The sequence below is a fragment of the Malus sylvestris genome, chromosome 11, assembly GCF_916048215.2.
Source record: "Malus sylvestris chromosome 11, drMalSylv7.2, whole genome shotgun sequence".
In the NCBI taxonomy this organism is placed as follows: Eukaryota; Viridiplantae; Streptophyta; class Magnoliopsida; order Rosales; family Rosaceae; genus Malus; species Malus sylvestris.
In genome coordinates this window covers 6,584,098-6,607,996 of record NC_062270.1, presented here as the reverse complement: position 1 = coordinate 6,607,996, position 23,899 = coordinate 6,584,098, and the positions used below count along the sequence as shown (strand labels likewise).

The 23,899-nt window shown below is 39.1% G+C and overlaps 3 protein-coding genes and 1 pseudogene across 4 annotated transcripts in view; 2 read left to right on the top strand and 2 right to left on the bottom strand.

The window, feature by feature from the left end:
* Positions 1-471: 471 nt before the first annotated feature.
* LOC126589080 (50S ribosomal protein L4, chloroplastic-like) lies at positions 472-4,095 on the top strand (annotated as a pseudogene).
* A 958-nt stretch (positions 4,096-5,053) lies between these two features.
* Positions 5,054-5,588, bottom strand: LOC126589086 (uncharacterized). The gene has a single exon (XM_050254266.1). It carries the CDS (start codon positions 5,455-5,457, stop codon positions 5,176-5,178), a length of 282 nt encoding a protein of 93 aa, XP_050110223.1. The 5' UTR covers positions 5,458-5,588; the 3' UTR covers positions 5,054-5,175.
* A 7,267-nt stretch (positions 5,589-12,855) lies between these two features.
* LOC126589075 (cytochrome P450 86A1-like) lies at positions 12,856-15,252 on the top strand. The gene is made up of 2 exons (XM_050254254.1): positions 12,856-13,500; positions 13,856-15,252. The coding sequence occupies exons 1-2, from the start codon at positions 12,915-12,917 to the stop codon at positions 14,836-14,838; spliced, it is 1,569 nt and encodes a 522-aa protein (XP_050110211.1). The 5' UTR covers positions 12,856-12,914; the 3' UTR covers positions 14,839-15,252.
* Positions 15,253-16,003: 751 nt separating this feature from the next.
* LOC126589076 (sodium-dependent phosphate transport protein 1, chloroplastic) overlaps positions 16,004-23,899 on the bottom strand; it is a 28,041-nt gene continuing 20,145 nt past the window's right edge. Inside the window, exons 2-11 of one of the 2 annotated variants that reach the window (XM_050254256.1) lie at positions 19,290-19,391; positions 19,068-19,175; positions 18,481-18,636; positions 18,108-18,323; positions 17,712-17,921; positions 17,367-17,504; positions 17,143-17,244; positions 16,971-17,036; positions 16,677-16,761; positions 16,004-16,509 (exon numbers count right to left, since the gene is read on the bottom strand). In XM_050254256.1, coding sequence (XP_050110213.1) covers positions 16,412-16,509; positions 16,677-16,761; positions 16,971-17,036; positions 17,143-17,244; positions 17,367-17,504; positions 17,712-17,921; positions 18,108-18,323; positions 18,481-18,636; positions 19,068-19,175; positions 19,290-19,298 — 1,188 coding nt within the window. In that variant the 5' untranslated portion in view covers positions 19,299-19,391 and the 3' untranslated portion in view covers positions 16,004-16,411. Of the gene's footprint in view, positions 16,510-16,676; positions 16,762-16,970; positions 17,037-17,142; positions 17,245-17,366; positions 17,505-17,711; positions 17,922-18,107; positions 18,324-18,480; positions 18,637-19,067; positions 19,176-19,289; positions 19,838-23,899 lie in introns of those variants that run through there. The other variant, XM_050254255.1, reaches the window with a different exon arrangement.

The following is a 23,899-nucleotide window of genomic DNA, read 5'->3' as shown; positions in this document are numbered from 1 at the left end:
TATTTGGTGTACCGACCTGTGTCCTGGCACACTAAAAAATCTCTCAACAATTCAGTTCAATAATGTATTATAATTTATAACAAATAGAGAAACTTACACCATACATTTGATTGGAACACCATGTGATGATGAACTTGTTCAATGTAAATTCTTCTGTAAAACCACAACTAAACTAAATTGTTATATAGCGAAGGAAAATCGAATATAAAACTTTACTTGTACGGGTAACTGCTTTTTTTATTTTCGGGTCAAGTATGGGTAACTGCTTTACTCAGTTAAGGTACAAGCGGGTCAGCCCAAGCACGATTGGATTTTTAAGTGGACCGGCCCAAGAACACCCAAGCCCACATGCATGCAACACCATCATATGGTCGAGGAAAAGCGCAAGGTCGTATAACATTATGTGAAAATCCACGACACGTCGTTTATACAAAGACGCGCCTGGCGCCCAACGGATAGGCAGTGGGCGCATGGTAGTGGATAGCAAATTTCAACACCAGTCATAAACTCTCTCTCACTCGAGCTTGAGCTCTCCAACAATGGCGACCTCCGCAGCGCACTTATCGCTCTCCTTCTTCAACTTCTCAATCTTCCTCGCCTCCTCCTCCCACAAACCCCTCTCTGCCCTCGCACCCAACAATTCTCTCAAAATCTCTAAACCCCTCTCCGTCTCCGCCGAGCTCGCCACCCTCCCAGTCCTCTCCTTCACCGGCGACAAAGTTGGGTAAACTTTCCTCGACCTCAAGTACACACTCCGCGACACCGCGCGCGCCGTCGTCACCGCGCCATCATCACGGACCTCCAGAACAAGCGCCGCGGCACAGCATCCACCCTCACCCGCGCGGAGGTCAGCGGAGGAGGGAGAAAACCTTACCCGCAGAAGAAGACGAGTCGGGCCCGCCAGGGGTCGACCCGAACCCCGCTACGACCCGGCGGTGGGGTTGTGTTCGGACCCAAGCCCAGGGATTGGAGCATCAAGATCAATCGGAAGGAGAAGCGGCTGGCGATTTCGACGGCTGTGGCGAGCGCCGCGGAGAACACAATAGGTGGAGGATATCAGCGACGAGTTCGAGAGGCTTGAGAAGCCGAAGACGGCAGAGTTTATAGCGGCAATGAAGAGGTGGGGTTTGGACCCGAAGGAGAAGACGACGTTTCTGGTGACGGAGGTGGCGAACAATGTGAGGCTTTCGAGCAGAAATATTGGGACTTTGAAGATGCTGACGCCGAGGACTTTGAATTTGTTTGATATTTTGAATGCGGATAAGCTGATCATGACGCCGGAGATTGTGGATTATCTGAATGCAAGGTACGGGGTTGATTATGATGGCGAGACGGAGGAGGAGGAGGAAGAGGTTGCAGAGGAGGACGAAGGAGGAGTTGAAGTATAAGGTTAAGTCTTTTTTGAAGCTGGTTTGATATGATTTGATTCGGGTTTGTTTCGTTTATCTGCATTTGTAGAACTAGTTTTTTGCTGCAGTCTTTTAGTATTGATTGCAATTTTTTGAATTGAGCATAAGAACACAACACATGTATGCATATTGTTAGCAATGCTGTGGTTAATTTGGTTCCGAATTTCGGACGTGGAGGATAATGTTGGAAACTATTATTATTTAGCTTTATTTTAATCTTTGGTATTTTGGGCTTAGCCCGTTAGTATTAGGGTTTTGGTCTAGGGTTTGCTTTGATCATTCTCTATATAAAGACCTCTTTGTTTTGTTTCTGAATATCAATCAATAAAGTTATGTTTTTCCGGTATACTTTTCTACTTGGTATCAAGAGCATGTTCTCTAGACCTATCTCCCGCCGTCAGCCTGACTGATTTCTAAAATCGTTGGCCTACCACCCCGCGCTGCTACCCTGAATCCGCATCACCGTCGTCGGCAACCTAACCGTTCCGTATCCAGATCATCTTCACCATCATGTCCACCTATTTGCACTCTACCACGTGGCCACCACACTATCACCCCTGCACCACTGTTTGACAAAGCCCAGACACAAGGAGCACTTAGATCGAGTTCGTCTTCGACTTGCACAACAACCATTTGAATCCCTGCAAAAATCCGACAGTTTGCATCTGCACCGCATCAGCACCTGACGACCCGCACCAGCCCCCTGTTTCTTTCCGCAACCATCTGAATTCGAACCGCTACTTAGGCCCGTTTGTACCTGCATCCCTCGCAATCTGGCAACCTCTGCACACTGCACGCTTGCACCAAAGTTTCTGCACTGCACCAAAGTGTCTGACCGCCCCCTGCACTGGCATCAATCTGCAACAGTACTAGATTAGTATTGTTGCGGCATAACCATATCAGATTATTATTCGCTGATTGCTATCAGGTATTTTTCTTAGTGTTGTCATTGTAGATATGGCATCTGCAAAGGATGATTCCTTACAATCTATTGGTGTGAAATTAAACGGAAATAATTATGTGTATTGGGCGTATGTGATGAAGAATTTTTTGATTGGAAAAGGACTGTGGGGCTATGTTTCTGGAATGGTTTCCATTCCGAATAACCCCAAGGATGAAAAATATGTTGAATTGTTTGCTGCATGGGAGATGAATAATTCAAAGATTATTACTTGGATTAATAATTCTGTTGATTTGGCTATTGGAATGCAACTGGCTAAGTTCTCAACGTGTAAGGAAGTTTGGGATCACTTGGCAAAGTTGTATACCAAGGCCAATTTTGCTAAGAGGTATCAATTGGAAATGGAGATTCGTACAATCCAGCAAGGTGATAAGAGTATTCAAGTGTTTTACAATGAACTGACCAATCTTTGGGATCAACTTGCATTAACTGAGCCTGAAGAACTCGGCATTGTCAAGCTCTATTGTAAATATAGAGAAGAACAACGTCTTGTTCAGTTTCTAATGCCTCTTCGGGATGAGTTTGAGACGCTCCGTAGCTCCATCCTTCATCGAACTCCTCTTCCATCTGTTGATTCTGTTCTTAATGAGTTACAAGCAGAAGAGGTTCGTGTGCAGTCGCATAGGCTCTCTTCATCGTCGTCAAATACTTCAGCATTTGCTGCAGCAAGGTCTCGTAGGGTTGCTATGGATGAGTGTTCTTATTGTAAAGGGAAAGGGCATTGGAAGTCCCAATGTCCTAAGTTGTCTCAACAACATGAACTTCCACAGAAAGGAGGAGCAGCTGCTGTTTTGCATATTGGAACTGATTCAAAATCTGAATCTAGGAAGGATGATTGGACATGGTAGTTTGAAGTTGGCATCGGCATTGACATGGTTGTGTTTTGAAGTTGGCATCGGCATTAGCATGGTTGTGTTTTTCGCATCGGCATTGGCACTGGAATAAAGTTCGCGGGCAATGTGGTTTTTCTGTTCCTTATAACCGATATTAGGGAGGGGGGAGACGAACATAGAAACTCGGGGACAAGGTGCAGTGTGGTTGTTTATTTATCAAATACGGGATTTCAGGTGCGATGTTAATGGAGGGGGGAATCGAATACAGGATTTCGGGTGCAGGAGGCAATGTGGTTTCTCTTTATCAAACTCATATTTATTGATTCTTGCAAGAAATGATCGGTGATTAGATTACGGAAACAAGTTTGTATCAAACATTACTCACATTTTTATATCGAACCAGTCATGGGTTTTCTGTCTACTTTTACGGAGAGGAAAACGTTGTATAGGATGGTGATGATCTTTTCTTGGAATTTCCTCTTGTTGATTTGGTTTCGTTTTTCGATTTTGGATTGCAGGGACGGCAGCTGATGAGAGTTCTGATGCAGCCGAGTGACGAGACAGATAAAGAGCTGTTTTTGTTAACACATTTTCTGCCCCCAGATTAACCTATGAGGAGGTTTCATCTCAGTTCATCCCTAACAGTGCGATCAACTATCCATGCCTTGTTAGGATTGCAACCGAGTCATGTTGCAGGCTGGTTTCGAAACACTCCATCGTTTTTGTATTTTTCGTACAATTCGCAAATGAAGTCCAACACAAATGTATCTATTTGGTTCAGTTATCCCTTTTGTGAGCAAATTAGGGCAGTGATTGCATTGAGTTCATCAACTCTTGTTCTCTTTCAAGGTCAACTTCTATAGCCAAACATTCTCCTTGGATTTACGATGAATTTCTGTTCCAACTACCGTTCTTATATAAATCGACTCCTAGTTTGTAACAAAAGAAACTCGAAAAACAAAGTTCATGGTATTGTACAGAAGTTTGATGCATAAAATTGGAGAGCTATGCCTATGCTGCTATGCATATGGTTATCATTTGTAATTTGGTGTCCTTAATTATGGTATAATGCAAAATTTCCAAGCGTTGCCTGGTGATGCAAACCTGATAACAGTGGTGTTCTAGGATTCATACAGCCAACCCACTTAGTGGAATAAGACTTAGTGGAATAAGGCTTGGTTGTTGTTTGTTGCCTACTGATGCAATGAATTAGTCTATTAGATGCTAACAAGCTGCTAATTTTTCTAATTTTGACTAATTAAGTTCTCGTAGAGGTCAAAATTTTTTGTTAGCGATTCCTTTTAAAGAACAGAGAAAACTTATCATCGGAGCTAAGGTGTCATCGGTGAAAATCAAGTTCGAACGTCCTTCGGAAAACAAAGAAAGGAAGACGATTACAGAAGCTCTAGGGTTTGTGAAGTCATCAAATAAGTATACCAATCCAGTGCTGTCACAAGGCGTGAGATCCGTGCATTGAGAGTTGCACTTACGCGGGCCAAATGGTATTCAAATACAAGAGGCTCGTTCGCTTGTGAGAGTGGTTTGACCACATGGTTGGTCAGGCGACCCCACTAAAGTTTATCTCCTAAAGCATTCTACCAATCTTCACCACTTTGGTGGTGTGGGATTAGAATGTTTGGTTTTTTCTTATCACATGATTTGGAGAGATCTTTCCAAATACCGGATATTGAAGCGGTACTCTACATGTCATAATTGAAGTAGAGAGAGAAAAAAGGTGTGTGAAAATCATTTCTCACAAGGAAAACATCAACAGATCATAACCACATTTGCCACAATTTATTCTAATTTCCAAAATATATCATATATATTATCTACCAGCTGATCAAAAATGGATATTAAAATGAAGATCTTTAGATGCAGAGACAGGTGAAGAATTTAACATGCTTAACATGTTTCACAATGATCAATGAGTACAGAAAGCAAATTAGACACAGAATACTGCCTGAAACGATCAGTCCTTCTTGGCAAAAAGGCCTCCAAAGCCACCCTGCTTCTTCTTCGGCGGCACAGCCACAGTGCCCTTGCCGCCGCTGACGGAACCATTCTTGTCCTCAACCTTCTTCAGGATTGGATCAACCTCCAGCAGCTGGTCCTCCTTTGCTAGCCCTCCGAGAATCCAATCAAACGGACCCTTCTCTTGTTTGCTTCCTCCCTTGGCCTCCGTTGCAGCGTACACTTGGCCGGTTGCTCTGCCAGTCACCACCGGAGGAAAGACCATTGTCAAGGAAGCCATGTTAAGCTTGTTTGAGTCTCTAGAGGAAAATGGTATGAAAGTTTGGAATAGTTGGGAGTGAATAAGAGGAGGGAAGCAAAGTGAGTAGGATAATGTATCCTCCTCACTTTTTTTTCAGTGAATGTGAGCCGCTGGATGGATTTTGTATGGTGACTTAGATTTGAATGGATGTGTTTGTAGCACAAGCTCTCCACAAGTGTCTTATCCTCATTCCTCTAATATTTTTGGCCAATATTTTTGCTGCTGTCTGTAAATTCTAAAAGGAGGAAAAATAAATAAAGGGTATTTTGTAAGATGAGGGATAGTTCTACGAGAAATTTTTTATTGTGATCGGAACACGAATAGTACATTATATGTTTTGATATAAATGATGAAAATTGTATTTTATAAGTTATTAACTTTTTAACACACATATCTCATCATTTGTATAGTGACACGTGGTGTATCATCATGTGTTTCAGTCACATTGAAAAATCTCTCCTCAGTTACACGGATTTGAATAGGACACGTGGCAGTACCATAACCTGCAGTTAGTTGAGACTAGAGTTTTAAAAGGGGCAAGTGGAGATGGTTAGCCAACTAGGTCTATTGGAGCTTAACGTTTAACAAACTAGGAAAACAAAGCCCAAAGAGGATTGGAATTTGTGTTCCATATGATTGCTGACATTTTTGGCATTGTTTGATGTCCAAGATTGAATAAAACTAAATAACTTACTAGAATTAATATGTTAAAGAAATAAATGAATGTTAATTTCTAAAAAAATTTCAAGTTAAAAGCAGTCGATTATGAAAAAAAACTAAATTATATCCGGTCTCCCAAGATTTTTATAGAAATTAAAGGGATAGATTTTCTGCATAGCTAATTCCATCTTAGCATCAAACGAGACCTTATAATTTATGTGGGAGAGAGATGCATATAAGGTGTGATCGACGATAACAACGAGAAGAAAAGTGGAAAAAGAGAGAGAAAGAGTGGAAGTTGAATCGAGAAATTGAGAGAACTTTTACGCCAATATGATTCTATGCTGATTTTTAGAAAAGAATTATAAAAAATGCATTAAGCATGTCACACCTATGGTCCACACAGGCACATAGTAAGGTGGTATTTTCTTTGGGCCCAACTCAAAACAAGTCTTACAATGGAGATGTAGGTTGCACCTAACTTCATGTTTGCTAACCAAGATGTGAGATACCTAGTAACTTGCTAGTGTCTTCGCGCCCGCTCACATATAATACAGCGATAGAGATTCCCGTACTCCGAACGTCAAGTATGGGGAACACTTATACAAAGTTATATGGAGATAATTTTACACATAACCTGTATTAGTAACTTGAAATGCCACACAATGGTGAACTCGTTCAACCTTCTCTAGAAGCTGCAGTCGAACAGGCCTAAGTGTCAGAGTAGATTTAACTTGGGTTCTGATAATGGCACGACAAATAACTAGATGAGACAAAGGTTCTAAAAGAACCTAGACGCTAGTCGAGCGGCAGGTTTGGACCTAGCGCCTAGGCATGGCCTAGGCTGATTAGGAGGATTTAAGTAAATTTGTTATATATCGTATAAATAAGTGTATGATTATACTTATAAACTACATAATTTCATTGAGATACAAAAGTTGCAAAATAGAATGACATATAGATTATAAAGTATTTAGAACATAATGAAAACATGAGCAACATGCATATAATTTGTGTTCATCTAGGTATTTAACAAGTCCCTTACAATTTATTGAAATAAATAAAATGCAAAATGAAAGATATTTGTTTTATGTCTGAATGAGAATCACAAACTAGGCGGGTTTGAGCGGGTTAGGTGGGAGCCTAAGCAGGTCTAGGCGTCATTTTTAAATTTACAAACTTCCATGGATTAATTGAGACGGTGATCAACAACTTAGTGTCGCCTAGGTGCTAGGCAGAGATTTCTAGAACAGTGGGTGAAACCAAGCTAATAAATAGGCAGTGAAGAAGCCATAGCATGCAAAGACGACTTACCTATTATGGGTACACCGTACACCACTATAGTAGTGTCTCATGTCAATATTAATACAATGTCATATGTAATGATTTTTCCTCCTCATGACATTGTATTATTGACACAGAACGCCACAATAACTATATACATGTGCTAAAGAAGTCCGTCCCCTAGCCTGTTGTGTGAGTTCGACAATGGGCAATGAAGATGCCCTTGCCGTGAAGATTAGCGTGAGTGGGCTACCGCCAATAACCATTTCCCATGGGGAACGGTGTGAATAAGAAAATCATATCCATATGTGTGTAAAACAATGGGCATTGAGGAAGCCCTTGTCGTGTGGATTGGCGTGAGCAAAACCAAAAACCAAAAACCAACCAACCCTATTTGACAAAAGTTCACCATGCATAGAATTTCCTTAACTTGCAGTACAATTTTGCAGTGAAACGTGAGGTTTAGACGAACTACGCAGCATGGATTGGTGCCAGTGTCGTAAAGAAAGGGAAAACGTGACAATTTGTTCTATGCAAAGCTCCATCTTTTCTTAAAGTACTTGTAATATTTCAGATCAAAAGAGAGTCAACTGAGCTTCATCTCTTAGGTGTCAGCTAGTTGTCTCACTTAGAAAACACAGATGTTTTAGATTTCGTTTTCCCTGTTTTCTAAATCGGGTCAACCGACTCCACCCACCCTTTACTCTCACATTCACAGAGATTTGCTGAGCTTGCAAGAATGCCAAGGAAATCGACCATAATTTCCATGCATGTATTTAGATCGATTCTGTGGAAGCTTCTGAATTACTTGCTCTCTTTGATATGCATACATATTCCAAGAAAGTGTTTTTGAGTATTGTGTACAACCCAAGTAATTAGGAATTACATTCATCAGTATATATGGTCCCCAACCACCATGGAAAATGGATAGCCATAACCTTACTTGTGTGAGCTTACAATTTTCAGAGATTTGGCATGCACACAAGTAGAAGTCTAGAAACCAATTTCCAAGTACATTACCTAATTCTCAAGTAAAAGTTGTAGTCGAAGTAGCGTATAAGTGTCTTTATAGTCATTAGTGAAGGGGTTTGATTAAAAACTTTCTTTTAATCTTTTCTTTTTGGCTTTAATTATGTAATTATGTAGCAATAGTTCTTGAATAATAGTATCCGTTGTATTTGGTCTGTGAACTCAAATATTAATTAGATTTTGGTCATCAAGTTAGGACTCATATAACTCTAGTGATCATTTTCGTCAACTCTGTTAAGTTTTTTCTCAAATGCAAGGGCAAACAAGAAATCACCTTCCATCTTAAAAATAAAAATAATTGTCTAAAACAACAATCATTTTATAAGTCTGTTAACGCGGATCTATGGAAGGACACAGTCCCACTCTTGCCATGTCACCATTGTGAGAGAAGACTCTTTGACTGGGATAAAACCACTCCAGGTACTCTACAGACAACCATCTTTCCAGGTGCTCTACCGAGATCACCACTCCATGCTGCTCTATTGAGACCACCACTCCATGCTGCTCTACTGAGACCACTAGGTCACCTCTTTAAGTGCTATACAGACGACCACCTCTCTAGGGCGCTCTACAGACGACCACCTCTCTAAGGTGCTCTATAGGTGACCACCTTGCTAGAGTGCTTTACAGACAACCACCTCTCCAAGGTGATCTATTAAAACCACCAGACCACCTCTCTAGGTGCTCTACAAATGACCACCTCTCCAAGTGATCTATAGATGACCACCTCTCCAGGGGACCACATCTCCAGAGCGCTCTACAAATAAACTATCATTGAATGAAGTCCCCTTGAACAAGACTAGATATTTGTTATTCGTTAGACATTTATTGGGTGGTCAGAGAGAGGTAACATGACTCTGTATTTGAGACCACCAATTGACCTTCCGTAGGGAGGGGGTTTTGTCTATATAAGGGAAAGAAGGCAGAAGGGGATGACATACTAGTACAAAAAAATGTTTGAGCGACACATGTATCTTCGTCGCGCAAAGTTAAAAAACGTTGCATGAAAATTAGCCCAACAATATCTTTGTCGCGCACAAACCGTCGCGCAAAGTCCGTGAAAGTAGGGTTTGTGCGACGAAGACATAACATGAATTTGCGCTACGACAACACCTGCGTCGCTCAAAATGACTTTTTATAGCTATACTCATTGACCTTATATGAATACAATGAACGAATTCAATCTTCAATTTAAAATATTTACACTAATGGATACCACAAAATCTTATGTTATACTTAATAAAAATATAAATAAACTCTAAGTGTTAGTGAATCTAGCTATTGTTTTGATGTGATACGTATTCTATGAAACTAGTTTCAACGATCCAACCGTCAAACTTGTTTGTATATACTTCGAGATCACATACGCCAAAAATCGCAAAAAAAAAAACATTCAGAGATCAAGTAACGAGACAAAAAATTTCGACGATTATAAACGAATAATCACGATTTAACAGTTATTTTAACTCCGATTTTTATGATTTTTATAATTACACTCCTTAACCCTATATGAATACAATGAACAAATTAGATCTTGAATTTAAAATATTTACACTAGTGGATTTTATATTATACTTAATGAAAGTATATAAATAAACTCTAAGTGTTAGTGAATCTATTGTTTTGATGGGATATGTATTCTACAAAACTAGGTTCAACGATCCAATCGTCAAACTTGTTTGTATATATTTCGAGATCACATATGCAAAAAATCACAAAAAACAAACATTTAGAGGTCAAGTAACGGGACAAAACTTTTCAACAGTTATAAACAAAAAATCACGATTTAACGGTTATTTTAACTTGATTTTGATGGTTTTTTACAGCTACACTCTTTGACCCTATATGAATACAATGAATGAACTCGATTTTCAATTTAAAATATTTACACTAGTGGATAACACAAAATCTTATGTTATACTTACTGAAAGTATAAAAACCCTTTGTGAAACACAGTTGATATGTCGCGCAAACAACTTTTGCGTGACGCATTGGTTGATACATCGCGCAAACAACCTTTGAGTGACGTATTGGTTTGTACGTCACGCAAAAATAGAACACATACTACTTTTCGCTTGAGCGGACTACGTGGCCATTGGAGCAACAGAACACATACTACTTTCCCCTTGAGTGGAAGAAAAATCACCGCTTGAGCAGCAGACCCCAATGTAATGCCCACTTGAGACCTAATATATATATATATATATATATATATATATATATATATTTTATTTATTTTTTTGTTTTTTAACAATTCTTAAAACAAAAGCAATGAAAACACAAAAATTAAAGTGCCCACCCCCAAATTTAAATGAAACATTGTCCTCTATGTTTGCAAAAACTAATACACACAATGCATTCATCAAAGCAAAGAAATGGAAATACCACATAAAGATAAAAAATTGAAAAACAAAATAAAATTTGCAAAAATAGGATTTAGAACTCCCTTTAATGAAGATCAAAGATAAATCACCCATTCAATGATCCAACCGTCACTTTAGAGATGTGGAAAAACTAATACACACAGTTTTACGCAACGAAGACCTTCATCGAGCAAACAGTTTCACAGAATAAAAGTGTACCTTCGTCGCGCAAAGTTGGGAAAAAAGAGGTTGAGGTCTGGTTTGGTGCCAAAAACTTGTGCGAGTGTCGCGCAAATAATCTTTGTGCGACGATGAAGCAAAACATTGTGCAAAGGCCGTTTACGCAACGCGGTTTGTGAGTCGGGCAAGATTTTGGAGCCAAACCAAGACTTTTACCGCTTTTTTTTTCCAACATTGCGCAACAAAGGTGAAGATTCATCGCGCAAAATGTCCTTACTTGACGCTTAGTTGTCAACGTTGTGCAAAATGTCCTTGGGCAACGTAATTTGCTACATCGTGCAAGTATTTTTTGTACTAGTGCTGCTTGGATGGGGAAAACCTATTGTTCTTTGGTTTCTCCATGCCAAATGAAAGCTTTGAGCCATTTCATGTACATTTGTAACCTCATACAATTATATATAAACTACAGTGGACGTAGCTCCGTTTATGAGTGAACCACTACATATCCTTATGTTTGTCCTATTATTAATTCTAATTATATCCTCTAAGTTAACCTCCTAATTTTGAATGTTAACCAAGTCATTAGATGAAATTTGATGGTTAATAATAGGGAAACTGTTATGTTCTTTTAACCATTGTTAGTGTTTTATAAGAACGCTAGCTAGTAAGGCCTTGAACTTTAATCATCTATTTAATTGTGAGGCTGTGAATAATTGTCTCTTATATGTTAGAAGTTCTTCAAATATTAAACATGCTTATGAAAAGTTGGGTTACTCCCTATATTGCTAATTGGTTTTATGGTTGAACTTTCATTCATAGTATTATAGCAAGTTAACCCACATGTAAAGTGTAACAATCACATGTTTGCATAGATTAGATGACAGAACGAATTGAACAAGAAGTCAAAAGATGCAAATTGGGTAGCAAGAACAAAGTTGTGTTTTAAATCTCAATTCTTTTAGTAGTTTCTTCTTCTTTTCAATTATATCAAACACAGTATATTTCCAGAAGGGTGTGCTATATACACATCATATTTTACTTCTCACACATCTCTTGATAATTTCTGTTCGTTGATCTTTTTCAATTTATTTGATCTAACGACCAAAAATTAAAAAGGTGTGTGAGAAATAAAATGGGATGTGTGGATATCACATCCATTTCCAGAACATGTTTATAAGGCCCATTTCATGCCAGCATCATCTTTCTAAGTTACCATTTGTAAGCGTGATCTTTCTAAATTACAATGTAAGCATCATCTTTCGAAATTAAGTAATTAACCATATAGTAAGACAATGCCACGTACGAGGGTTGAAAATGATACTAAAATCAATGGTAGCGTACGTTAACATGTCGACCGGAGGTGGCATTTGCTTTTGCTTTTGGCCAGTCACCAAAGCAACACTAAGACAGTTCAAAGCAAGTTAATTAAAACCCTACCTAATTAACCAGTAAATAATCATTTTACTTCGGATAATTAACCCCCCCCCCCAAAGCTAATATCTTCCCTCCACCTACTCAAAGAGAAACTTTTAGTTATGACGGGAATACGGATGGTACACCACGTGTTTTTATGTAAGTGGTGGAAATTTTTAATTTCTAAGTTATTAATATTTTAACACACATAACCCACTATTTATGTAGGGACACGTGGTACCTTCTCGTGTGACGGTTACACTGAAAAATATCTCATACTCAGATTAACAATATAAACCCCTTAAATTAATATTTAAACCTTTCTAATTAGGTTCAATTGGGCAGCGACTTGTACGAATGCCCCAAATTTCCCAACAACTCTTCCTACAAAACTTCCCATTAATATTTATATCAATCTTTATATATACACCCGTCACACTTTTTCTCTTAGTATATACTGCTCGATCGCCCAATTCTATAACCTCAAAACTGATATAGCTAGCTAAAATGGAAACCCTACCAATTCTCTCCGCCCTATTTGCTGCCACATCCGTATACCTCTTCTGGTTCTACCTCTTGGCTAGAAAACTCACCGGCCCGAGCGTCTGGCCAGTTGTGGGCAGCCTTCCGTTACTCTACTCAAATCGGAAGCAAATCCACGATTGGATCACGAGCAACCTCCGCGCCACCGGCGGTTCCGCCACCTACCAAACATGCACGCTTGCTCTCCCCTTCGTGGCTCGCAAGCAAGGGTTGTACACCGTGACAAGCAACCCTAAAAACATCGAGCATATTCTCCGTGCCCGGTTCGATAATTATCCCAAGGGCCCGACGTGGCAGGCAGCTTTTCATGACCTTTTGGGGGAAGGGATATTCAACAGCGACGGAGAGACGTGGCTGATACAGAGGAAGACGGCTGCTTTGGAGTTCACGACGCGGACGTTGAGGCAGGCCATGGCTCGGTGGGTGAACCGGACGATCAGGAACCGGCTTTGGTGCATTTTGGATAAGGCGGAGAGAGATCACATCGCGGTGGACTTGCAGGACCTTCTGCTTCGCTTGACATTCGACAACATTTGTGGACTCACATTCGGTAATGTTCAAAATTAACTCTCAAAATTTATTAAAAATGTAATTTAAAAAAAATAAATTAAATTACACTTTTCTCCCCCCTGTTTACCGTAAATATTATCCTGGTCCTTATACTTTTGATATTCAAAATTGTATCTACGTGCTTGACAAATTTATCGAAATGATAAAATTTGGCAAATTAACCAAATGGTCTAAATGTTTCTAACTATAAGATGAGATTGAAAATGTTTAACTTGTCGGGACCAAAATGCAAAATTATTTAAATCTAAGTTCAAAAAAGGTAAATTTGTAAAACTGTGCATGGTAGTTATTATAGTTATTAGGTGGCGATATTCAAACTAACATTTTCCCACCAGGCAAGGACCCGGAAACGCTGTCGCCGGATCTACCCGACAACCCATTTGCAAAGGCTTTCGACAACGCCACTGAAGCCACCCTCCAGCGCCTCCTCTACCCCGCTTTCCTATGGAGAATCCAGAAGTTCTTCGGTCTCGGCGCCGAGCGACAGCTCGAGAAGAGCCTCAAAGTCGTTGGGGACTACATGAACGACGCCGTCGCCGCCCGCAAGTTGACACCGTCCGACGACCTCATTTCCCGCTTCATGAACAAGCGCGACGTTGACGGCAACCCATTCCCAAGCGCCGTCCTCCAGCGCATCGCTCTTAACTTCGTCCTCGCCGGCCGCGACACGTCGTCGGTGGCTCTCAGCTGGTTCTTCCACCTCATCATGGAAAATCCCCACATCGAGGAGAAAATCATCGCCGAGATCTCGACGGTGCTGAAACAGACACGTGGTGATGATCCGCGGCTATGGACGGAGGAGCCCTTGGCGTTCGACGAGGCGGATAAATTGGTTTACTTGAAGGCAGCGCTGGCTGAGACTTTACGACTATACCCCTCCGTGCCGGAGGATTTCAAATACGTCGTGAAAGACGACGTTCTGCCTGACGGGACTTTCGTGCCGGCCGGTTCGACGGTGACGTATTCGATTTACTCGGTGGGGAGGATGAAGAGCATTTGGGGTGAGGATTGCATGGAGTTTAAACCGGAAAGGTGGATCTCGGCCGACGGGAACCGGTTCGAACCGCCCAAGGACGGTTACAAGTTCGTGGCGTTCAATGGTGGACCGAGGACTTGTTTGGGGAAGGACTTGGCTTACCTGCAGATGAAATCGGTGGTTTCCGCCGTGCTTTTGCGTTACCGGCTGTCTCCAGTTCCCGGTTTCCGGGCCCAGCAGAAGATGTCGCTCACGCTCTTCATGAAGAAGGGGCTTCAGGTGCATTTGCATCCACGTAAGCTAGGTGTTGGGCCAGGTCATGTGGCTGCCACCTCAGCATAGGCAGAGGTATTTTCGGGATTGTTGGCATGTGTGTGAAGAAATTTTTTAATATGCTGAAAACACGGAACGATATATTATATATTATTATGCAAGTAGAAAAAGTTTCTTTTCACTTGTATGATGATATATGACATATGTATTCGTGTTTCAGACACACTGAAAATCTCTCAGGGATGATGGGGATACAAAAGTCATTTAATTTGTTTTTACTTTTAAAATGTATAATGTTGTCAAATGTTGTTGGTTTTTATTGGGTGGGTGGGTTGAATGGGTGAGTGAGGGTTGCTCACCTAAGTTGGAAGATTTGATGATGTCCTTACATTGTTAATTATATTCCATACCATTTTATGTGGGTTTTTATAACTAATACTTTTATCAATATCAATAAAATATCATTAATACTCTTTAAGCATATTCTGTACATGTAATATCTAAACTAGATTAGCAAATTGTTTCAACATTTTAAATAAGTAGCATAAGTGTGATATTTTTGTTTGCACAAAGGATACAAGGCAGGGAGAGTTGAACACAAAATCTCAGGTGCAAGGATAAATTGATTGTATTACTTTAGTTTTAAATTTTGATTTATGTCTCAATCCAATCATTCTCTTCTTGTTTTGACAAACATTTATCGCAATTTATAATCTTGATATAGTATAACTAAGTGTATTACGTGTCAATAATAGTTAATCGGATTGTTGAGTACAAATCTTATAGAAGCGAGACTTGTTTCCGTAAGTCAATATTAACAAATCAGTTTGTAGCTAACCAACTTGTAGGAGAGACACTCAGACACCTTCAAGTTAGACACTTTTTTCATTTCGCTCATTCGGCATATTTTATTTTTTGTTGGTCAAATCATTCAACATAATTTGGACATTGTAAACTCTCTTTTCAATTTCAATTTTAAACATCAAACGAGCCCATACCAACACGCATTTTAATTGGAAGTGCTTTTAAGCGGTTTTGGTTAAATTATTTTTGGGTTTCCAAAACATTTGAAGTACTTTTTACAAAAAACACTACTGCATGAAACATTTTAAGTGTTTTTCTTTTAAGGATTCACTTGTATTTTTACTAAGGATTGGTTCCAAAAGTACTTCTGACGAAAGTGTTTTCAGCAATTTTAGAAGCACATTCATACTTCAATGTCTAAGAATGAAGCTTAGTAGTAAAAAAGGGTATATTAATGGGAAATGCATGTACAGACAAATTACAATATACAACATTTACAGAAAATGGCTGTGTGTTGGGGGATCATTTAATTTTACTAGTATATTCATCATTCATGAAAAATTTGTATGAAATGCTGCCGGTTTATGAAACTTCAAATGTTGCAGGCAGGGAAGAATTAGCTAGCACCTCACTCTTTCGATTTCAAGCTTCCAGTTCCATGTCAAAATCTTTGTAACAGTTCTTCTGCAAGTCCAAGACTGTCACTAAAATGACACTGCTTTCCTTCCAAGTTCAATTTCTTGGCATTTTTGCTACCTCTCTCCTCCAATATAACTCTGAACTATAAAAGCTCAGGAATGAAGTGCCGGCGATTATTAAGAATCAAGTTATCTGTGAACTAATCTATGATCTTTTCGCCAGTTGAGAACAGATTCCAGACAACAGTTCCGACCAGGTAAAGGCCTACCGAAACCTTGAATACATCATCCCAAGAACCTGAAAAATATCAATGTGGCGAGGGAGGGGTGTTAGAATCAGCTTGTTGCCAATGGATTACAACTTGATGTCATGATTTGATGTCCTCATGGCCAACAAATTCGGGCAATTTGATTTCCATCAACGCGTGAAATGCAAACTAAAATTTGCAATAAATGGAGACTGACCGTGTTGTAAAATGTAACCAGTGGATGCCGTTCCAAAGACACCTGCCAGCACTCCGGCTGTATTAGACATACCAAGCAATACCCCCTGAGAAACAGAAGGAACAAAGATCATTGGAACCACAGTTTTCTCCCACTCTTCACTCTGAGATACAGTACTACAAATCCAAATAGCACACAATTGCCAATTGACTGATAGGCTTATGTTGGAACTCGGTAGATGTTTGATTTATGATTCTAACACACAGTAGAAACTGGCACGGGCAAGACAAAATCAGAAACTAAACCAATACTTACAGAATATCGTGGAGCGATATCTTGATGGTTTGAATATAGACCAGATTGCGAGAATGCATCAGTTCCCTATTTAAGCAAAAGAAACAAAACAAGATAAGGCACATGATAGCTAATTATTGAATGAACAACAAAAATATTAAGCAATTGTACCAAGCTTTGAAACGAAGCATACCTGACTGCATGCCATGCATAGAACAGCCATTGCAGGAGAATTAATATGGCTCAACTGTGTTAGGAAGAAAGCAGGGCCCAGAAACCCAATTGTTTGCATAATCTGCGATGGATGATATAGATTAGTAACGCGACAGCTGAATTAGAAAATGTGATTTCTATCTCGGAAAACTGTTCCCCAAATAATGTTTGGTTTAGATTAAAAAAGATGATGAAATATGATACCTTCCGAACCCTTGTCACAGAGTAGCCCTTGCTGACAAGAGTGTCTGCAATCCACCCTCCAAGATTTGCAGAAAATGCCATTGTTAGCCAGGGCAGGACGCAGAATAGCCCTGATTCGGTAAGATTGAACTTCAGTACCTAATGGTTGGATTAATGGTAAAATCAGTATTCAACTTGCAATTTCAGGCCTGATTGAACACTTTGCCACTTACGCAGCAACAAGCATTAAACCCATTTTGTAGTACCGTCTATTTTGACAAAGCCACAAGATGGTTAACTTCTATACTAAAAGGAAAACTATGCGGCATGAAACTAGGGTAACAAATGCAAGAAATGATGACTTACTTGGTTATAGTAAGTTGGCATCCATGTGAGAAGAATAAATGTTCCCCAATTGTGGCAGAAGTGAGACACTATCAGGGCCCAAACAGGTGCTTTTGACAAAATTAATTTCCAAGGAATCTGTTTAACAGGTTCCTTGGAAATACTACTTGCAAGAATAAGCTTCTTCTCAGCTGGTCGCAGCTCAGGATCCTCGAGAGGTGAACTGTGTGCCTACATTAACAGCCCCATGAAAAGAAAAAAAAAATCAAATATAGAACTTATACATCAGTAAAGAAAAAAAAATTAAGGACATTGCTTATAAATACCAAACTTATAGCGAAAAGTTGTACCTTAGGTTGCAAGTAACATGTTTCCTGAAAAAGAATACTAATCTGAGAGGGGGTAAAAGTCACTCACCTTACTTATCCATAGAGCGAACCAGACCGTCCCCAGAGAACCAAAGGAGTAAAAGACTGATGGCCATCCAAACTGATGTATTAGAAATGGTGAAAAGGCCAAGCCGGTGACTGATCCAAGATACATTCCACTGTAAACCAGAGCCAAAGATCTACTTCTCTCTGCTACAGGAATCCATTTCGACAGTATATTATTCATTGCAGGCATAGCAACACCCTGAAAAGAGAAGCAGACTAAGTGAATAGTAATTAGTAAAAGTTAACGAATAACCATAGTGATTAGTATTAGCAAAAGTTGACAAATTATCATAGTAACTAGTGATCGATAAACAACCTATTTCCTACAGATTACTGATAAATTATAGAAGACCAACCTCACCAATCCCCATGAATGCACGAACAACGAGTAGGAAAGGCAATCCAACTTTAGCGGCAACAGGAGTGAGAATAGTAGCAATGGACCACCAAATGACTCCAAATGCCAATACTTGCTTACCACCTACTGTGTCTGCCCATATTCCACCAGCAATCTGCCACTCACAGTCATAAGTTAACCAAAAAAAAAAAAAAAAAGAAGGATAAAACATTAAGCGTTTGAGTCCTGAGGGAGGGCGTATTAATAGATTAGATTACGGTAAGTCCATAATTTGATTCCCTCTAACGTAACTAAAAGAAAAACCAAAAAGTTTCTCACAAGCTATACTTTTGAATCTTTGATGGAACATCAGGAATGTGTCATCAATGTTACGGGACAAAAAGGAAAGTACTTGGCAATTGACTTATTTTTATTTAAAATCACGATATTCTGAACTAGTCTAATCTACGAAAAAATGATTTGACAAACTCGGGTACAATAGAGCGGGTACTATGCCCTCTACTAAACTCGATTGACCCTATCACATATAAACTTAAAAAAAGTAATGTAATTACTAACTAGAAGAAGTGCATAAATGTAATTAACCTGAGTGAGGAGGTATCCCCAGAAGAAAGAAGACTGTATCAAACCCACAGTTGCTGGGTTCCAATTGTACTCTGCTGACATGGGTAGTATTGCAATGCTCATATTTACCTGCCACAATTCACAAAAAGTTACTTTTTTACTGCTGTAATTAACTTCCACCTTCCATTTTTAATTACCATTTCCAAATTGCATAACCATTAAAGCTTCAAGCTTTAAGCTTACTCTGTCCATGTTGCAGAGAAGGAAAGCCGAAAAGCACAAAACGACAATCACCCATCGTTTCGGAAACTCTTGTAACCACGAAACCTCCGCCGCGGACTCCACCTCCAAATCCCCCTTCCCCGAAACGACCTTGTCCAACCCCTTCTCGAACTTATCCACCGATTTAACATCCGCAAACACTTTACCGCTCCTCCGGTTACCGCCGCCGCCGCTCGAAACGCGTACAAAACAGCAGTACTGCTCACGGTTCCGAATCCGCACACGAAACCGAAACGGCGGTTGGTGTCTCGCGTGATCGCCGCCGAAACTTCTCTTGGTGGCCGAAATATCGGGCGGGACGATGTTGGGTTTCGGAGAGAAGGAGTAAAGGAGCGCTCTGGGGTTCATGGTTTCCAGAGCATGAAACGACTCGCTCAGTCGCTGAGTCAGTGTACCGAGTTCCCAGCTTCGCAGGGAGCGAGACGGATATTCTATAAGGTCGGGGAAGATTTTTGGAGAGAGGAACTGTGGAGGGATATTTATCTGCACTGGCTGTGGTTAGAACACGTGGCGGTTGCACAGAAGGGATTTGGATTTTAGGGGTAAGGGTAGGAGGCGGACGGTTTTTTCCGCTTTGTTATGGGTTGGCGGGTGATTAACTGAAAATTGAATTCCAATTGGTAGTTAATGCTTCTTCTAAATGGACTGGGCTGTGCCTTCCAAAACTAAAGGGGCTGCTCTTGTGAGCTCTGGAAAAATGTTTTTTTTTTTTTAAAATAATTTTTTATTTACAATTAAACGTGTTTCTGACTTAAGAGTGTTCATGGGTTATAGAAGCGCATTTTGGAGAACCACATGTCATATGCTTATTTAAAAAGAATTTTCAAGTGGATTTTCTATAAAACACTTGAATTTTTAATAAATCTATTCCCATATGTGGCATGATATTTTTTACGTAATGTGTATGAACAGAGAAATGAATATTCTAACAGTATGCAATATTCTCTTACCGTGACTCCAAAACCAGTCCAATCTTTGTTTCATGAATGATCTTAATTGATAACACTTGTGTCCCAATGAAATTTGTTCTCTTGGGTCACTCACCCATCATACCTTGCACAAGAAAATGCCTAAACTGCACATAATGTCCACAGTTCTTTCAGATGCTCAAGCTCAATAGTGACTATAACGTGGACGGAACCAAAACGCTTTGTAGGTCAATCATGTCAAGCAATTTGAGTTTCAGAAGCATGGCCTTTCTCTGTTTTTTTTTTTTCTCTCTCTCTCTAAAGAAACTGAATACTTATTGGTAAAAGTCTTTTTATCTTTGTTCCCACCACAAGGGGAGAATAATTATTAAATGAATTATGCAGCCTACATGCATCAACCCCTCACATTCATTCACATATGCATGATGCATGAATTTATCAATTTCTTTTTCTTCAACGCTTTATTTAACTTGAAGTGTTTTTTCAAGATTCACTTGTTTTTTTTAACAAGGATTGGTTCCAAAAACACTTTTAGTCTTTTTAAAAGAACATGAAAACAAGCTCGATATAAGTGACGCGACAGTGATTTCGAATGTGGACCAAAGCCGACCGGATTGCACACCGGTTTTTTTGAGGTCTTTTAATCTTTAAATTTTATGTTTTATTTTTTATTTAGTTTTACAAGGGAGAGTACTACTTTAATTTACACTAGTTGGAGGGACAGGGTGATGAGGTATATAATATTTGAATATGAAATGTGGTGTGCTTAAAAGAACTATCTTAACCAAAGGATAATTTTACCACCTGCCTAATTTTCTTTAATCTAAATACAGTTAGAGGTGTAATCAAGTTAAGATTTGAAGAGATTTTAAAAAGAGTGCATGTACGTATACGAAGTTTGATGGAATTTGCTTTACTCTCAAATTCAAGTTTATGCAATATAATATTTTAAGTTTTCATCAGCCGAGTTGGTAAGTCCATGGTAACTTCGTAAGAATTGGCTCTCAAGGATCAAATGAGTTTTTGTGCCATGTACAAATCTTTTGGTAGGTGTTCTTAACAGATCGAACATTTAGGATTTAAGATCTGTTCAATTCTTTTGGCCTGATAATGATACCTTTAACTATAAGCCCACTTTTGGAGGGCTTGTCATGAATATAAAGATCAAAGATCACCTCTCCCGTTTCTCCTGCCATGGACTGAAAGCTGCCACCAATAAGCTCCATCCACAGTCCTCTCGGCTTCTCGAGGAGACTATATCGGCGCTTCTTTTCTGTTCCGCCCTGCCCTGGGAGATTGATTTTGAGTGTAACAGGGAGTTCCCATCCGGATGCTCCATTTGTTAATTTAACAATGTAGGCAATCTCATAAACAACTCCTGATGAGAGCTCTGACATCTTGAACCGTCCTCGGACATCTAGGTCGCGTACGCCCAATGTCATCCCTGTGAATCAAGGACGTAAAAATTCTCTCTGTCATATTGAAAACTGTAGGCGTCTAGAAGACATGAGTTAAATTCCGCTTGTGAAATTCGCCATACCCGGTCTCTTTATAACAATTCCAAAAACAGTATGGAGGACCCCCCAAGTGATAGATAGCTAAAGACCTTGCGTATAACACCATGCATTTGTAGCCAGAGTGCTACATCAGTCTAGCATTTATGTTAATATAGATACATACATAAAATCTGTGCCGAATGCCGCCGGCACAGAATGTCATTTTAGTATTCACTAGCAAAAATGTTCGCGCGTTGCTGCGGAACTTGAATGCACCAGCCTTGACCACATGAATAAGACATTTAACCTGAAGAAAAAAAATTCAACATAATCATGAACGAACAAAAAAGATAAATGAATGAAAGGTGTCTGTAAGATGAGCACTTCGGCTTTTATATACATCCAACCAAGCTGATTACAAAAGATACAGTTGCAAAAAAATGCTCCGTTTCCTAAGATACAGAAGCAACATGCATTTAACACTTATATTGCCCTTCAAGTTAAGATGACAAAATATATGTCCTGCAGGCCAGACACGTGTTTTAACAACTAAACAAAAAAGCCAAAAAAGTGTGTTGGTCTTGTTTCAACGGCTAATCTTTCAAGCACTAATGTATGGATTAATGTGAAATATCTGAGATCCTATTTGTTTTTTATTGACTGATGCTTCAACATCATCCACCTAATTCTTATCACATCCATAGATACTTAAGAACACTTATTCCCACCACCATTGCGCTGTTACCTTAATAAATGGATTCTTTTCGATACTCTCAGGTCATCGGATCTCAATACAGAAAAGGGCTAAATATTTTTTAGGTTCAAAACAAATGCAAGTGCCATTACAATAACACTAACCCTTCTTAATTTTTGACACCGCAATCCTCCTAACTTAATAAGTAACAGTCTAATTCTTTCTTAGCCGAAAATTGTCAATCCCATAACCGACATAGAAAACAACTCCAAATTCTCATTTTCAAACTGAATTTCCAATTCCCACCAAACTTTCCGAGCATCCCAACAGAGGATAGCCAGAAAACCCAACCACGCAGAACTCGATACGATTCAATATTAGCTAGATGAGGGAATTCGATGATCATTACAGCCAATTGTCATTTGTTCACATTAACTTCAATTTTTCCAATTTCTAACAAATAAATGAAAACAGCTACATATCAGAGAAAAGAAGGAACAACAAAAGCAATAACAGAAAGTTAGAAACAAATGCATAAATGGACAGATGGTGTTTTAGAGAAAAGTTTCTCTATCTTGATATTCAACACACAAAATTTCAAATCTAGAGTATTTAGCATATTTAAACATGAAAGAGCGCTAATTGCATGAACTAATTAGGATTAGAAAAATGGATTCAAGTAGATAACTGAATAAAATTGAGAACGAAATTGATCAACAAAGTTGGAGCCGGTCTTTGGTAGACGAAAGTTGATTCGATTGTTCCATTGTGTTGGCTCCAAAAACTACACTTTTCAACTTTAAAATGCAGGAAAATGAATATCTTGACAGAAATTTCAAAAAGGATAATTAAATTACAAAAATATAAGTACAATGCATGGATCCACACCTGGCAATCAAGAAGGGAGAAAGAAGCCATTGCAAAGCAGGTAACTGACTTAGTAAATCTGTGCTATAAAGTTCCTTGGTTTTCTGTAGACAACAAATCAAATATATTAGATCCTTTATTCTTAACAGCATCACAGAACTGATTATTTATATCATCTGAAAATAGTAAAGAAACGAAACATACAGTTAAAAACCATTTGAGAAACATAAGTAAGCCTTTGGTTATTAGATTCCCGGTAGGCAAAGCACAAAAAATTACACACAATGAAACTATTGAAACTTTAAAACCTACTTCCCAAATTAGGTTCTCTAACTAGCAAATGGCCAAATTGGATTTATATTATCATTTCAAACACTGCAATGCCTGAGTTTTTTTTTCCTAGACATTCTAATTAATCATTATTTAACAGAAGAATACAATTCATAGGACAATAATTAGATAAAACAGGAGAATCATTAGAATCGTTTCTAAGTCAACTAATATCCTATTTGGGTTTCGAGCCAAATTGGATTTATATTATCATTTCAAACATTGCAATGCCTGAGTTTTTTTTTCTTAGACATT

What these genes read in the sequence shown, in the direction of transcription:
- LOC126589086 (XM_050254266.1), bottom strand. Translation starts at nt 5,457, where the DNA reads ATGGCTTCCTTGACAATGGTCTTTCCTCCGGTGGTGACTGGCAGAGCA.
- LOC126589075 (XM_050254254.1), top strand. Translation starts at nt 12,915, where the DNA reads ATGGAAACCCTACCAATTCTCTCCGCCCTATTTGCTGCCACATCCGTA. An exon ending in CATTTGTGGACTCACATTCG is followed by an intron (nt 13,501 to 13,855) that starts GTAATGTTCAAA and finishes TTTTCCCACCAG; the next exon opens with GCAAGGACCCGGAAACGCTG.